General features: G+C 41.9%; 1 protein-coding gene across 1 annotated transcript in view; it reads right to left on the bottom strand.

Moving 5' to 3' along the window:
• Nucleotides 1-15,814, bottom strand: part of PREX2 (phosphatidylinositol-3,4,5-trisphosphate dependent Rac exchange factor 2) — a 305,433-nt gene that overhangs the window by 106,397 nt on the left and 183,222 nt on the right. Inside the window, exons 26-30 of the mRNA XM_040261348.1 lie at nt 11,117-11,296; nt 7,233-7,327; nt 6,296-6,378; nt 5,128-5,218; nt 4,361-4,489 (exon numbers count right to left, since the gene is read on the bottom strand). Of these exons, the coding sequence (XP_040117282.1) occupies nt 4,361-4,489; nt 5,128-5,218; nt 6,296-6,378; nt 7,233-7,327; nt 11,117-11,296 (578 nt within the window). The remainder of the gene's footprint in view (nt 1-4,360; nt 4,490-5,127; nt 5,219-6,295; nt 6,379-7,232; nt 7,328-11,116; nt 11,297-15,814) is intronic.

Raw genomic sequence — 15,814 nt, 5'->3', positions numbered from 1 at the left:
ACAGGACTGCACCCCACCCCCACTTCAGACACCATTCACAAGTCCAGGCTGTCATCTGTGCTTCTTCTGATCAACTGGCTACAGACTAGAGGTTCCAGTGATCCCCTCCTTGGGTTCACTTAATTAGCTAGAACCCCTCACAGAAGTCAGAGAAACATTTTCTGACTAAATTTGCAGTCTATTATAAAGGGACATAATTCAGGAACAGGCAGACATAAGAGACGCACAGGCAAGGCATGGACGGGTGAAAGCACAGAGTTCCAGACGCCAACACAAGTTCGGACAAGCGCTCAGCCTCTCCGTCATGACTGACTCTGCGACCCCATGAACTGTAGCCCGCCAGGCAACTCTGTCCATGGAGCTTCCCAGGCAAGAAACCTGGACCGGGTTGCCATTTCCTTCTCCAGGGGCTATTTCGGATCCAGGAATCAAACCCAAGTCACCTACATCTCGTCTCCTGCATTGGCAGCAGGAGTCTACCACTGAGCCACCTGAAAAGCCGAAGTTCACCAACCCAGAAACTCTCCAACCCTCTCCTTCTGGGTTTTTCTGGCAGCTTTATAACAGAAGCATGGTCAATGAAATAATTGGCCATTGGCCACTGCACTCAATCTCCAACCCCTCTCCCCTCCCTGGAGTTCAGGGATGGATGGGGCTGAAAATTTCAACCTTCTACTCACAAGGCTGGCTCCCCTGGCAACCAGCCACCATCTTTAGGTGACTTCCCAAAGTCACCTCGTTAAGAGAACAAAAGACAGCTTTGCCCTCTCTGCACAGGAAATTCCAAAGCTTTTATATCTCTCTGTGCCAGGAAAGAGGATGAAGACCAAAGATATATATACATTTTTATTCTAAAACAATACCACAGGGGGCTAACCACACAAATTACCTTCAGTTAGCTGATATTATGATTCCATAACTTAGCTGAGGGACAGGAGACAGACATAATCTTAGTGACACCACCCTATGACTCTGTCCCCATCTAGTCCGCTGTTTCCTCTGCTCTCCTCTGCCCTCAGTTTACAGGCTATGAGTGAATGGTATGCATATTAATGGCACTGGAACAGTCCTTCCTACATAAAGACCATAGACTTCCATTCTGGTATCATATCTGGTATATATTTGCTAGGATATTTCTCAATCAGAGATGAAGGCATGATGGTGTTCAGAACATGCTACCCTCAAATATGGCACTTTGGAATACTGAGTTATTCATATTTTCAGTTGAAGGACTCTGAGAAACAGTGGGGACAGGAAGGACTCCCTGACTGCCACTTTTCCCCCCGAAGCAGGCTCAGGAGAGCTATACCCAGAGGAAAGAGATATCTTTATTTCCAAAGAGGGAGGGATGCCAAAAGAGCAGGTCTTGCCACCAGTTTTACTGCCCTTAGCATGTACCCTTTGGTCCTGTAACAATTTTCTAGGACTTTCTGAAAGTTGCTCAGTCGTGTCTAACTCTTTGTGACCTCATGAACTATACAGTCGATGGAATTCTCCAGGCCAGAATACTGGAGTGGGTAGCCTTTCCCTTCTCCAGGGGATCTTCCCAACCCAGGGATTGAACCCAGGGCTCCCGCATCACAGGCGGATTCTGTACCAGCTGAGCCACCAGGGAAGCCTTCAAACCTAGTATGAAAACAGGCAGCTTTAATCTTTTCTTCTGGTCTTCATTTCCTTATAAAGGCTCTCGTGTCCATGTGAAACTTATATTAAATGAAGTTACATGCTTTCCTCCTGTTCATTTGGTTTTTGTCAGTCTAATTTACAGGGCTCCAGGCAGAGAACCTAGGAGGGTAAATGGAAAAAGATTTTTTTTTTCCTCCTCTACAGGAACATCAGCTACACATAACCAGAACATTCTGGCAAGGTAGCACTAAGTTAATTTCCAGCCCAGACCTGACCTTCCATTAAATCATTCTTTACAGAAGGACAATTTGGGAAATAGAATGAAAATGTTTAATCAATGGTGAACTGGTGAGGTTAGTTTTGAGTCCATCCATAGAACAAGCAGCTGATTACAAGGATCCCAGTGCAGCTGCTTCCACCCCATAGAACAGGACTGGACACTACACAGACCACCAGGAAATGGCAGCTTGCCCTCTCCTTGATGGTCCACTGAGCTGAACTACTGATTAACTGTTTTTAAAGACTCACTTAATGTAACAATCACAGCTCTTACCTCCCAAAGTAATTGATACTGCATTTACTCTAAAAGCAAATATAATGTATACAGGAAAACTCAAAGCTGATGAGAACAGCTGCATTTAGATTCACAAATGATAGCTTTTAGAAGTGTTGTGGTACTGATATCTAGTCAGTGGAAATCTACTTTTTACTCAGCAAAGTATGGACTTCCCAGGCGGCTCAGTGGTAAAGAATCTGCCTGCCAATGCAGGTGATGTAGTTCGATCCCTGGGCTGCAAAGATTCCCTGGGGGAGGCAAATAGCAACCCACTCCAGTATTCTTGCCCAGAGAATCCCATAGACAGAGGAGCCTGGTGGGCTACAGTCCATGGGATCACAAAGAGCTGAACACAACGAAACGACTAAGTACACAACAGTGAAGTATATACTTAAATTCCTTGAAGCTTTTAAACATATATTTGTCATTTTGGCTATTCATTATTTGGGGGGGGTGTTTACATTCAGACTTCTGATTGAATGTGATGTTATCATGTATATGTAGCTATAAAATAAAACTATAGCCAAGAAATCCAGCTGTGAAGGATAAAAGATTTCATCATATGCTAGAATAGCTATGATTTATTTGGAGTTTTCCATATGTGTAAAAATTTTTTATCTATTGATCTCTAAAGAATATCTAAACTGTTATACTTGAGTGTATTTCTAGGCAGAAAACTTGGTAATCATAGAAAATTTACACCATTCATATCATTTAGTAAATGAAGAAACTGAGGCACACAGGCTTAGACCCTATAGGGTTTAAGAACTTTCTTCCTCTCTCTGTGTGCCTGCATGCTGAGTCACTCCAGTCGTGTCTGACTCTGTGATGCTACGGACTATAGCCTGCCAGGCTCCTCTGTCCCCAGGATTCTCCAGGCAAGAATACTGGAGTGGGTTGCCAGGTCCTTCTTCAGGGATCTTCCTGACCCAGGGATTGAACCCACATCTCCTGCATTACAGGTGGATTCTTTACACTAGGGAAGCCCCCTTAATTTTAGGATAAATTTAGAATGATTTATCCTAAAAAAATAGTAGTGAGGGACTTCCCTGGTGGTCCAGTGGTTAGGGCTCCATGCTTCCAGTACAGGGGCCTGAGTTCAATCCCTGGTCAGGGAACTAAGATCCCACATGCTGTACCAAGTGGCCAAGAGAGTAAAAATATTTAAAATGGCAGTGGTGGGTTAAAAAGTGGGTTATGATGTACTGTTACTTCAGCTGATTACTATTTACCACATTCAAATGACATATGAATGACTGAGGAATATAAATTTACATACAAGCATAATATGTATTATCCAGGTTTCTCCACCTTAGCCCTAAGGATATTTTAGACCAAATAATTCTTTGATGAGAGAGACTATCTGGCGCCTTGTAAGATGTTTAGCAGCATCCCTAGCCTCTACCTACTAGAAGCCAGGGGCACCCATGAGTGTGACAATGGGAAAATGTCTCTGGACATTGCCAAGCACTGGTCTAATACTGGGAAGAAACCACTGAATTGGAGATTCCAAAAATTAGACAAATTCCTCATTTCATCTTTTTCATTATTATCACTTTGAAAACTCTCAGAATATTTTCCTTAACAACTCTGACCCTAAATAATATGCAACCAAACTCACTGGCATTGTCTGGAAATTTTTTATACCTCTTTTAGAGGTGGTACCAGTTATGGGATGCTGAGTAGACCATCTCATGCTAGTATTAAAAATAACAAGCAACTTAGACAAACATCTCTGAAAGACAAACTGAAAAACTAATGATTCAACCTTATTTTGACTCTCACAGACTCACAATTCATTTTTTAGACTTTCCATGAAATGTAGTTTCAAGCATTTTGTGAATCCTTTAGAAATTTTTCTGATAGAGTTTCATATATGAAACTCCCTCATTGTCTCCTCGTCTTCATAAGAATGAGCCTTTGCTTTATTTCCTATGAATATTCTTTGAGATACAGTCCACATTGTTTAGATCCTTGGAATATAGGTTTTGTCATCTTATTCCTTCTCTCCCTCCTCTGCTTTCTCTCACCCTTTTCAGTCCTTTTATTTTCCTCATAATATGAAACACTCCAAAGAGTAATCAGGGCATGTCTGAATTTGAGGGTTTAATGGATTTTTAAATGAGTGTTGCTCATGTCATGGGATTTTTTTTTTTTTTTTTTGCTTTTTATCCTGACCTTCAACAAATTTTCTGATGTTCTGAGCAAGATTCCGGACGCTGCTGGGAAGATTCCAAGGATCTTGCTTGATGTGAAGTCTTAACCTTTTCGGACAACTCAGCTTTGGTTCCATTTCCTGCTGAAACTCTAAATAAACACAGAAAAGCTCTCTTAAGTCTCAACCATTTACCGGTTCACAAGCCCATAAACAACAGAATCCTCTTCCTTTCGTTCTTGTGGTCTTAGGCTATTATCGTGGTAGCAATTTATGTAGCTTTATTACGGGAGAAAATCTGTTAAATCTAAAACAAAGTCAGATCCTTATTATCTTCTCACAAAGGTTTAAACAAAGGAAGAAATTGAGATGAAAATCTCTATTTCAACATCCTAAACCAGATGTCAGAAAGTGGCAGCTCTAGACCTTGTTCTGTTGGCCAACTCCCCCACCCCCCACCCCATTCCCAAATCCCCTTCCATCAGCACTGGGCTATAACCAAGTAAGCATTGAGCCTGATTTCAGCAAAAGCAACTCAATTTCTTGAATTAATACATCCAGTCTGCCCTCTATAGGCTTTAAACATTTTAAATTTCCAAATAACTCTAAAAAAGGTCCTATATTGGCTTATTACATATATTCAATGACTATCAGATAGAAGTAGGATTAAATGAATGATAGAACTAGCATCTAGACCTTTTTTTTCTCATGCTAAGCTTTTGCCTCATGACTGTATTGTCCCCCACTTTTGTTTCCTAACTGCCTCGAACAGGTACATTGTAAACCTCACCTTGTAATCCTCGACCTGGTGTCAGGTACTTAGTTTGCTCAAAGGCCCTCACAACAGCTTGGCCTCTCAGGAGATTGGTTATGGAATCCATCTATCACAACAGCAGAGATTTGGGGGAGTTATATAACTTCTCATAACACATAACAGATATTTCCAACAGTAAACATCGTAACATTTTTTCTGAAACCAATGATTATTTTGGGGATCCTATGCTGCCTGCAAAATCTATCTTTGAATAAAATATTGGGATAAACTCACCTGATAACATTTTAAATGGCATCTCTTACTATCCTACCATATATCCATGGGCTATATACATGTGCTCAGTCGCATCCAACTCTGTGCGACACCACGGACTGTAGCCGCCAGGCTCCTCTGCCCATGGGATTCTCCAGGCAAGAATACTGGAGTGGGTTGCTGTGCCCTCCTCCAGGGGATCTTCGCGACCCAGGGATTGCCTCTCCTTTATTGGCAGGCAGATACTTTACCACTGTGCCACGTGGGACACCCACCACATATTCACACAAAATATAAATTTACTTTATAAAAGAAGAGGTCCAGAATGGTTTAAAAAAAAGAAAAAACACCTAAAAGTTTTCATAATCCTTTACAAAGTGGTCAAATTTTCTACATTCTGGATTTTGGTTGGGGGTATACATTTTTTAAAAAATCCAAAACACCAACATGAGTGCTTCTTGAGGTTAGAAATGAAGTTGAACAAGAAATCATGAGGGAATATCTGAATATCCACAAAGAAACAAATAACAAATAGAACAACTCCTCTTTGTAAAATGCTTTAGCTCCTCTGTCCATGGGATTCTCCGGGCAAGAATACTGGAGGGGGTTGTCATTTCCTCCTCCAGGGGGTCTTCCTGACCAAGGGATCGAACCGGTCTTACATCTCCTACGGTGGCAAGTGGGTTCTTTACCATGAGCACCACCTGAGAAGCCCCTGTAATTTTTAAGGACTGTGAAATACTTGACATTCATAATGATCTTTTGGGTCAGATGGCTGAAGGAATCCCATCTCAGCTCTGGAAACTGAAGGACACAGGGTAGAAAAACAGATGAGTTCTTTCCATTCCAATTCAAAACTCCTTTACGTCTGGAAAATGGATTTTGACAGTTCAGTCTGTGGAAAAAATTCCTACAATTGTCCCAATCGTACCTGGCTGAAAAGATGCTCAAGGCAGCTGTGTATCTTGTCCTGTTTATCACGAGAAATGCGAACATTTAGGGGAAGTTCATCACCTAGATGTTAAAAAAAAAATCATTTCTCTTATGTTTAACATTCCAAACCATTTTCAAATAAACAAAGGAAAAAATAATTAAACACTAGCTCTTATTCCATATGTTAGTTCTCATGTTCAGAAAAAGAATTCCAAAGCTTTTGATAGACATTAGGATGTTAGATTATCACTCCTTTGAAGCTGCAGTAAAAGCAGAGGGACTCACAGAAAGAGCCCTGGGGTGCCCATGTCAATGACTCTTCCAAATGGTGCATTTATCTGATGGTCGAATAGCTGGGATAAGCTGCATATTTCAAATTTAAGACATTTCCCAACTGGATGAAAAGTCTTTTGTTCTTCATACACACAAAATAAAAACTGTATAAGACATTTATATCAAGTAGTATTTTTCTCATTGCCCCCTTCCCTATTGCCCACCTGAGCTCAGGTGCACCTGCTGTCTTCAAAGCCCATCCCTTCTCTGCACACAATCAGCAATGTCTAATGTCAGTAAAATTTGTTTCCTGTATAGTAATGCTATCTACCCTTTATAACCTTCTTCCTATATTCTAAGTACTGTCTGAGGCACTATGGTATTCAATTACTTTTAAAATTTATTTGTTTACACCCTTCATAGTACCACAGAAACATCATAAGACAGCATTTATTAACATAAAAATCAGTTTGTTCTTTCCATCTTTCAAAAAATTCACTGTTTATAATGAGATTGGGAAAGTGACTTTCTCAGGCATGTAAAACAAAGACCATTGTGTGGCCACCAAGAATGGCTGTTCAAAGATAAAAATGTGTATGGATTAAACAAATTAATCCCAGAGGGCTGGCGTCAAAGAGTTCATGTAGCTTTACCAAACGCACCTGAGTCCATTTCATCGCTGTGAAAATATGAGCTGCATTGGCTGCTGCAGATGCTGGTGAAGGAGGCAACGGAATTCCTATTGCTGTTGCAGTCGCTGAAAATAATGAGGTACGTGTCATTTTCACAAAATGACAAAGTTTGGCAAAGTTTCCTTGTCACTTCTTACTGCATAAACATAATATGTTACTGTGATATTTGTTAATATGCTTTATAGAAATTGAAGAGAAAGGCAAGTTTGCTCAAATCACATTTTAGCTTAGTTTAAAAGAAAAAATTTCAAATTCAATCATATTTCAACTTTTCTTCTTATATAATCTAATCATGAATTAATTTTAAAATGCACAGTTATTGGTGTGGTCCAGTGGCTAAGACTCTGCACTCTTAATGTGGGGGGTCTGGGTTTGATCCCTGGTCAGGGAATTAGATTCCATATGCTGGAAATAAGAGCCAATGCAGCCAAATAAATAAATACTTTAAAAAAAAAGTAAAATAAAATGCATAGTTAATTTACAGGAGCCAAACCAAACTTAAAATTTATCAGGATCCATTTGATAGTATATGCCTGTAGTTGATTTATTAAGAGGGACAAATCCTGTTTCATGATCTCTGCCTATGAATCCTTACTATTAACTTCAATTATAACTCATTAATTGCATTCTGAGCCCTTTCCCATCCCCTCAAGGAAGATGATGCCTTGTCTCCACTCCAGAGCCCAGCAAGGATGTCTCACCAAGTAAGTACTGGATAATGATGAATGCCAAGGGAGAGAAAGTCGGAGATGTTTTTGTGTGAATACGGACACAAGACAGATTTCAGATTTCAGAAATAGTGCAGCAGACAAAATTCTTTTTGCCTTTCAGAATAAGTAAAAAGACTTATTTAACTTTAAATATACATTTAAGATTTCTCTTTTACTCTAGTGAGAACTTGAGAGTAATTTTAATTATCTGATAACTAAAAGTTGAGGTAAGAAGGTATTTTTAGAACTGTAATTTCCCACTGGAGAGAAACCACAGGTTCTTATTAAAGGGCATACCGGTCTCCTTAGAAGCTAAAAAGTAAATGAAATGGTAAAAGTGGTTAATCTGTTTTTTATATTATTAAATTTCTAGAAATAATTAACTCACATACTCATTAAAATCCTTTTCATATAGAAACTGGAAATGTAGAGTGGTTAATAAATTGTGAGCCAGGTCAGCTGATTTCCTGGGTAAATTATGTAACTCCTGTGAGCCTCAGCTTTCTTAGATATAAAATGCAGTTAACATCAGAACTTGCTATAGAGGACTGTGGTAGGAATTACCTGAAATCATCCTGTTTTTCCCATGTGCCTGGTAAAAATAAGCTTTTTTTTTCAACTTTTTATTTTGTATTGGGGTATTGTTGTTCACTCGCTAAGTCGTGTCTGACTCTTTGCAAACCCATGAACTGCAGCACACCACACTTTCCTGCCCTTCACTATCTCCCAGAGATTGCTCAAACTCATGCCCATTGAGTCAGTGATGCCATCCAACCATCTCACCCTCTGTTGCCCTCTTCTCCTCCTGCCTTCAATCTTTCTTAGCATCAGGTTCTTTTCCAATGAGTTGGCTCTTCGTTCAGGTGGCCAAAGTACTGGAGCTTCAGCTTCGGCATCAGTCCTTCCATGGAATAGTCCGGGTTGATTTCCTTTAGGATTTACTGGTTTGATCTCCCTGCAGTCCAAAGGACTCCAAGAGCACCCACATTTCAAAAGCATCAATTCTTCAGTGCTCACCCTTCTTTATGGTTATAGTTTCAGGTGGACAGCAAAGGGACACAACCATACATAAAAATATGTTTTAATGGAACCTATGAGTTTGTGCTAAATATCTCTGATGAAACAACTTTGATTTAATAATAATTACGAAATAACTTTAGTTATTAAAGTTAATTGTAAAAAACTGCATAATGAGTGAGTGAGAGAGTAATCATCTTCAGTTGATGTGAATAAAATGGAAGGTTCTGAAGCTGCACGCCCAGCACACGTGACAGGTTACCACGGCCTCCCTGGGGTTCCAGGAGACACAAGGGCTCAAAGGAGAGAAAGCACGTTCAATTAATGAAGTTCACTGCAGGAGCCATCATGTGAACGTCGGGTAAGAAGACGGCAACCGAGTCTGGAGGGAGGGTGCTATGGGGTGAATTGTATCCCCCTCCTCAAATTCACATGCTGAAGTCAGTGTACTCAGTGTACTAGATTGTGACCTTATTTGGAGGGAGGGTCGTTACAGAGGTAATCAAGTTAAAATGAGGTCATCAGTGGGGACATTAGTCCAATACGGGCTTCTCAGTGGCGCTAGTCATAAAGAACCTGCCTGCAAATGCAGGACACATAAGAGACATAGGCTTGATCACTGGGTTGGGAATCCCCTGGAGGAGGGCATGGCAACCCACTCAGTATTCTTGCCTGGAGAATCCCATGGACAGAGGAGCCTGGCAGGCTACACTCCAGAGGGTTGCAAAGAGTTGGACACAACTGAAGCAACTTAGCAGGCATGCATGAATACTAGTCCAATATGACCAGTGTCTTGTAAGAAGAGGAAATGTGGACACAGAGACACACTTGGAAGGAAAAGGATGTGAAGAGACAGAAGGAGAAGATAGCCAACTGCAAGCCAAGAAGAGAGACCTGGTACAGAGCCTTCCTTCACAGCCCTCAGAAAGCAACAACATTGCTGACACCTGCATTTAGACTTCCAGCTCTAGAACTCTGGGATAATAAAGTTCTGTCGTTCAAACCACCTGGTTCTTGGTACTTTGTTCCTGCAGTCCTACCAAAATTGTATAGAATGCATGGCAGGGAAGAAAAAATGCACAAAGCTGGTCACAGAGGTGAAGGACTGAAATGTGTCCAATTAGCTTGAAACACAACGTAAGAGGAAAAACAAGACAAAAAGAGCCCCTGTTCACTCAATAGTCCAATAAGCAGATACAGCTGCTGTTGCTCAGTCACTAAGTGGTGTCTGACTCTGTGTGACCCCATGGATTATAGCCTGCCAGGCTCCTTTGTCCACAGGGTTCTCCAGGCAAGAATATTGGAATGAGTTGCCATTTCCTCCTCCAGAGGATCTTACCAACCTAGGTACTGGACCAGTGCCTCCTGACTGGCAGGCAGATTCTTTGCCACTGAGCCACCAGAAACAGATATTCCCCCCCAAACTGTTAACACATGCACAATTTGCTTATTTTCCATACATGTTACACAATCCATAAGAGAATAACAAATGTCCTAAATTAGGCCCACTCAGCTGGATAAAAAAATGGTTTTTCAAAATTTACACAGATTATAAAAGGGAAGAATTTGAAAGACTGTGATGTCTCACTGTGCTCTGTCTGAGGTTGGTTAAGAGCTGCAGTTATTTTTATGGGAAGTCCCCTGGAAGGCAAGGAGATGAAACCAGTTATTCTTAAAGGAAATCAACCCTGAATATTCACTGGAAGGACTGAGGCTGAAGCTGGAAGCTCCAGTACTTTGGCCACCTGATGCGAAGAACTGACTCAATGGTAAAGATCCTGATGCTGGGAAAGACTGAGGGCAGGAAGAGAAGAGGGTGACAGAGAATGAGATGGCTGAATGGTATCACTGATTCAATGGCCATGAAGTTGGGCAAACTCCAGTGTACGGCCATACCACCCTGAACATACCTGATCCTGTATGAAGATGGGCAAATGGAGATGATGAGGGACATGGAAGCCTGGCATGCTTCAGTCCCTGGGGTTATGAAGAGTCAGACATGACTTGGCAACTGAACCACAATAAATAAAAGCAACAGTCGAAAATTTTTTTCAAGACCTTTGTGGAAAACACAGAATCACCTTCAACTTGGCTGATGAGAGGAGTTTCAGGGATGAATGCAGTTACCTGTAAGAGTCTCTGTTGCTGATGGTGTCATGACCCGAGTCTTCCTGCTCATCTCCGGCCATGTTAAAACAGACGCGTTTGCTGTTTCTCTCTCCCTTCTCATTGTCACTGTCTGTTGGGACTATGGACTCGGATGCCTTACGTTCTAATTTAGGAGAATATGTTATTGAAGACAGAAGGCTGCAATGGGATTTAAAAAAGAAAGGATAAGTGTACATTTTCACACAGGGGGCTACAAGTAACCACCTTGCTCATTAAATACAATAGGCTTACAGACATTTCTAGAATGCTTCTAGATTTCCCCTGAAATTAATATCCTATTGCATATAATAGGGCTTCTCTGGTGGCTCAGTTGGTAAGGAATCCACCCACAATGCAGGAGACCTGGGTTCCACCCTGGGTCGGGAAAATCCCCTGGAGGAGGGCAGGGCAACCCACTCCAGTATTCTTGCCTGGGAAATCCCATGGACAGAGGACCCTGGTGGGGCTGCAGTCCATGGGGACGCAAGAGTCGGATATGACTGAGCAGCTAAACCGCCACTGCATTTAAAGCCTGTCAGGCCAAGTTCCTCTCAGAGTAAGAGAAAGAGCACACTACTTGGATGAGAACGTTGTATTCAAATCTAGGTTCTGCCATGGATTAGCTGTGTTATCCTAGCAAAACCAGGATAGTTCTCCTTGACATCTATGAAACATGGATAGTAAGAAGAGTGTCCCACAGGGTTGCTGTGAGAATGAAATGCACGTAACACAGTGCTGGTTCACCATGGGCACACCTCGCTCCCCAGCCACGGTCATCACCATGGAAAGATACCTGGGAAACTTTAAAGTGCTAGGCAAATATTAAAACAAACACTACATGGGCAAAATCTCCTCACTGACTTACCTTCAGACAATAAAAACCCATCTACCCCTCTCCCTCTGCTTTGGGTTTCCTCCAGGCTTTCTCTATTTGGTAGAGAGAATGTCTTGTGGGCAAACCCTTCTCATGCTCGTGTAAACAGAAGTCCTGCCATTGGGACCCAAAGATGCTAAATACAGTCACATACAAGATGAGGACAGGAGGCAGCAGGGGCTGCTGCCCCAAGGGCATCTACAATCCACTCATCATCAAACAGTCGTGAATCTGCCCAAAGGAAAAGCTCTTCCACTGGAATTTTAAAGCTGAAACACACTGTCAGACTCTGAATTGGCATTAAACTAGATTTGGACTCTGAGTTGTGGCTCGGCAGTAAAGAATCTGCCTGGCAATGAAGGAGATTTACGTTCGACCCCTGGGTTGGGAATACCACCTGGAGAAGGAAATGGCAACCCACTCCAGTATTCTTGTCTAGAGAATCCCATGGACGGAGGAGCCTGGTGGGCTGCAGTCTAAGGGGTCGCAAAGAGTCGGACATGACTCAGCAAAGAAATAACAACAACATAACTGATTCCGCCAGGCTAAACTCGAATGTTCAGCAAACTGTCTAACTCAACATGACACAATAATGGAATTTGTCCTTACTATCAAACGATGTGCTGTAAAATTTGCAAAACAAATTAAACCATAACTGAACAAAGGACCCAGACATGGTTTCTGCAGCCAGCAATCATCTTTTCTTTTACCAAATACCAATGACATGCTGTTCTAACCAACAGTACATTTGCACGTTATCTTGACACCCGTTTTTCCATAGCAATGTCATATTTATTTTAGTTCAAGATCATGAAAAGATCTTACACTTCTTATTTATATTCCATAATGTCAAGCCCAATGCTGTGCACTGAGCAAATATTTATTAAGTGATTTCACCATGCACTGTACCATGCACTGTCCTTGGGGCTGTGAATACAGCATTTTACAAAACAAACAAAACTCCCTGCCTTCCTGAAGTTTAAATTATACTGGGAAGAAACAAACAATAACCAAATAAACTGTATAGTATATAGTGTGTGGACAATGATGCTGAGTCACTCAGCCGGCACCAGGCACCTCTGTCCATGGAATTTCCCAGGCAAGAATACTGGAGTGGGTTGCCATTTCCTCCACCAGGGGATCTTCCCGACACAGGGACTGAACTCGCATCTCCTGCATTGGTAAGCAGACTCTTAACCACTGTTCTGCCTGGAAAGCCCATATAGAATATCACATGGCTAAAAACAGGAAACGGAAAACTAAAAATTAAAAAAAAAAAAAGGAAGGAAGCTGGGGCTGCAACTTTAAATAGTCTCACCATGAGATGGTATCTAAATAATATTTTGGCATTTTATAGATTTTAGATGCTTGGGAGAATGAGGAAGTTGTATTAGATTGCTCAGGGCTCTGTGAAGCTATGAATTATTTTAAAGGCACTTTTTCTATTTGGAAAGATACTTTCATGTCTCATAAGATAGATTGCACACCTCTTCACTCCCTCCACCTCAAAGGTTAAAGCATTAGATTAACTCCAATTACCCAAACTGCACACTGCCAGACAGATGAACCCTGAATACCAAAGAGGGAAGAGATGACAGAGTTCTCATTCTGCAAGGAGTCCTCTGTGATTTAAACATCTTTTAAATGAGAAGTAATGGGTCTCAGTATAAACACTTTTTTCAAAGCTCTGCAAATTATGTTCACATATTTGTTTTCCATTTTAAACAGTTGTAGTCTTGATTGTACCGATCCTGTAGGAACACTTGTTAGGCTAACAAACACAGTGATAGAAAAACAGTGTTTTTGACACTGAGTTTTGTTTTGTATTTTTTTTTTTAAATTTCTAGATTCTTAAAAGCAATAATAGAGGCCAAAGCTGTGTGCTGGAGAAGACTCTTGAGAGTCCCTTGGACTGCAAGGAGATCCAACCAGTCCATTCTGAAGGAGATCAGCCCTGGGTGTTCTTTGGAAGGAATGATGCTAAAGCTGAAACTCCAAGTACTTTGGCTACCTCATGCAAAGAGTTGACTCATTGGAAAAGACTCTGATGCTGGGAGGGATTGGGGGCAGGAGGAGAAGGGGACAACAGAGGATGAGATGGCTGGATGGCATCACCGACTCGATGGACATGAGATTGAGTGAACTCTGGGAGTTGGTGTTGGACAGGGAGGCCTGGCATGCTGCGATTCATGGGGTCACAAAGTGCCAGACACGACGGAGCAACTGAACTGAACTGAAAGTTCAACATTTATGCTCACAGATATATTTTCCTTTACTTTTGCTCCCATACAGTGTTAAGCTCTCTGGCAGCTTATAGGTCCATTGATTCTGAATGAACATCCTGAGCTGAGCATCATTTCTGGCCAATCTGCACCTAATGCTCCTGATGCATAAAGAGATTTGTATGTGGTAGATTGCACCTAGGGCTTCCCAGGTAGTGTGAGTGGGAAAAATCCTCCTACCAAGGCAGGAGACGTAAGAGACACAGGTTTGATCTCTGGGTTGGGAAGACTCCCCTGGAGGAGGGCATGGCAACCCATTCCAGTATTCTGGCCTGGAAAATTCCATGGACAGAGAAACCTGGCAGGCTACAGTCCATGGGGTCGCAAAAGAGACATGACTGAAGCGACTTAGCGTGCGCGCATGCACACACACACACACACACACAGAGGCAAGAAGGCACCATCTCTCCACAGACTGGCCACCAGCCTAACACTTGAGTGCCTGGAAGGTCAGGCATGCTGGCTTTAGAAGCAGGGCTGCCCAGGCAGAGGTGCATCATGTTCTGGGATCAGAAAGAGGCTAATGCAACAGGAGCTCAGGGAAATACGTTTTTGTTTTTTTTTTTTCCGGGGTGGGGGTGGGTACAAATCATGTTGGGATGTGCAGGCCACAGTAACACATTTCCTATTCTTCCACTTGCACTTCAGTGTCATTAAGTGGTTTTAAGCAAACAGCAACATCTACCTGTACAGATTCCTCTGGCATCTGCCCAATGTAGAATGTACCAGATGGAGAGACACAGCTGGAAAGTTCTATACTGAGCACTAGGGATGGGACAATGGTTACCCAGTGTAAGGTGATGGGGTGGATAGGTTCTCAGGTACAACTGACAGAACCTGATAAGGTGCTGGAGGTGAAGCAAAAGGAAAGAAATGAATCACAGAGGATACCTAGACTCTGGCTTCACAAATGGAAGTGATGGAGAATACTTTCCTGAGAAGGGGGATGACCTTGATAAGGGAGGGGTCAAAGTAGATTTAAATAAGTCAAAGTAGATATGAGGTTCAGAAAAAAATTTAAGCTTGAGGAGTCTGTGATATAGCCCAGTGTTTCATAACTCAACTCACAGACAGACTGTGAGGAGAAATCATTACATGTAAGCATATAACTTCCCCATATCAGGCTTCCCTGATAGTTCAGTTGGTAAAGAATCCGCCTGCAATGCAGAAGATCTAGGTTCGATCCCTGGATTGGGAAGATCCCCTGAAGAAGGGAAACGTTACTCACTCCAGTATTCTGGCCTGGAGAATTCCATGGACTATACTGTACATGAGATCGCAAAGAGTCGGACACGACTGAGCAGATTTCACTTCACTTAATCGTATAACTGTGACCAGTGAGCTTTTATGAAACTTTTTAGCTTTTATGAAACTGTCCCTACTTTTTTACATTAACCAGCAAAATGCTCGGGAAAACCTAAAAGATAATTCAATCACTAGCCTTGACATTCCTATCTGTAATCTCCAGGTCGCTAACTGTCCTAAATAATGTGTTTTGTTCATCACTCAACTACGGGGGCC

The sequence above is a fragment of the Oryx dammah genome, unplaced genomic scaffold, assembly GCF_014754425.2.
Source record: "Oryx dammah isolate SB20612 unplaced genomic scaffold, SCBI_Odam_1.1 HiC_scaffold_19, whole genome shotgun sequence".
Lineage (NCBI taxonomy): Eukaryota > Metazoa > Chordata > Mammalia > Artiodactyla > Bovidae > Oryx > Oryx dammah.
This window is presented reverse-complemented; position numbering and strand designations above follow the sequence as displayed.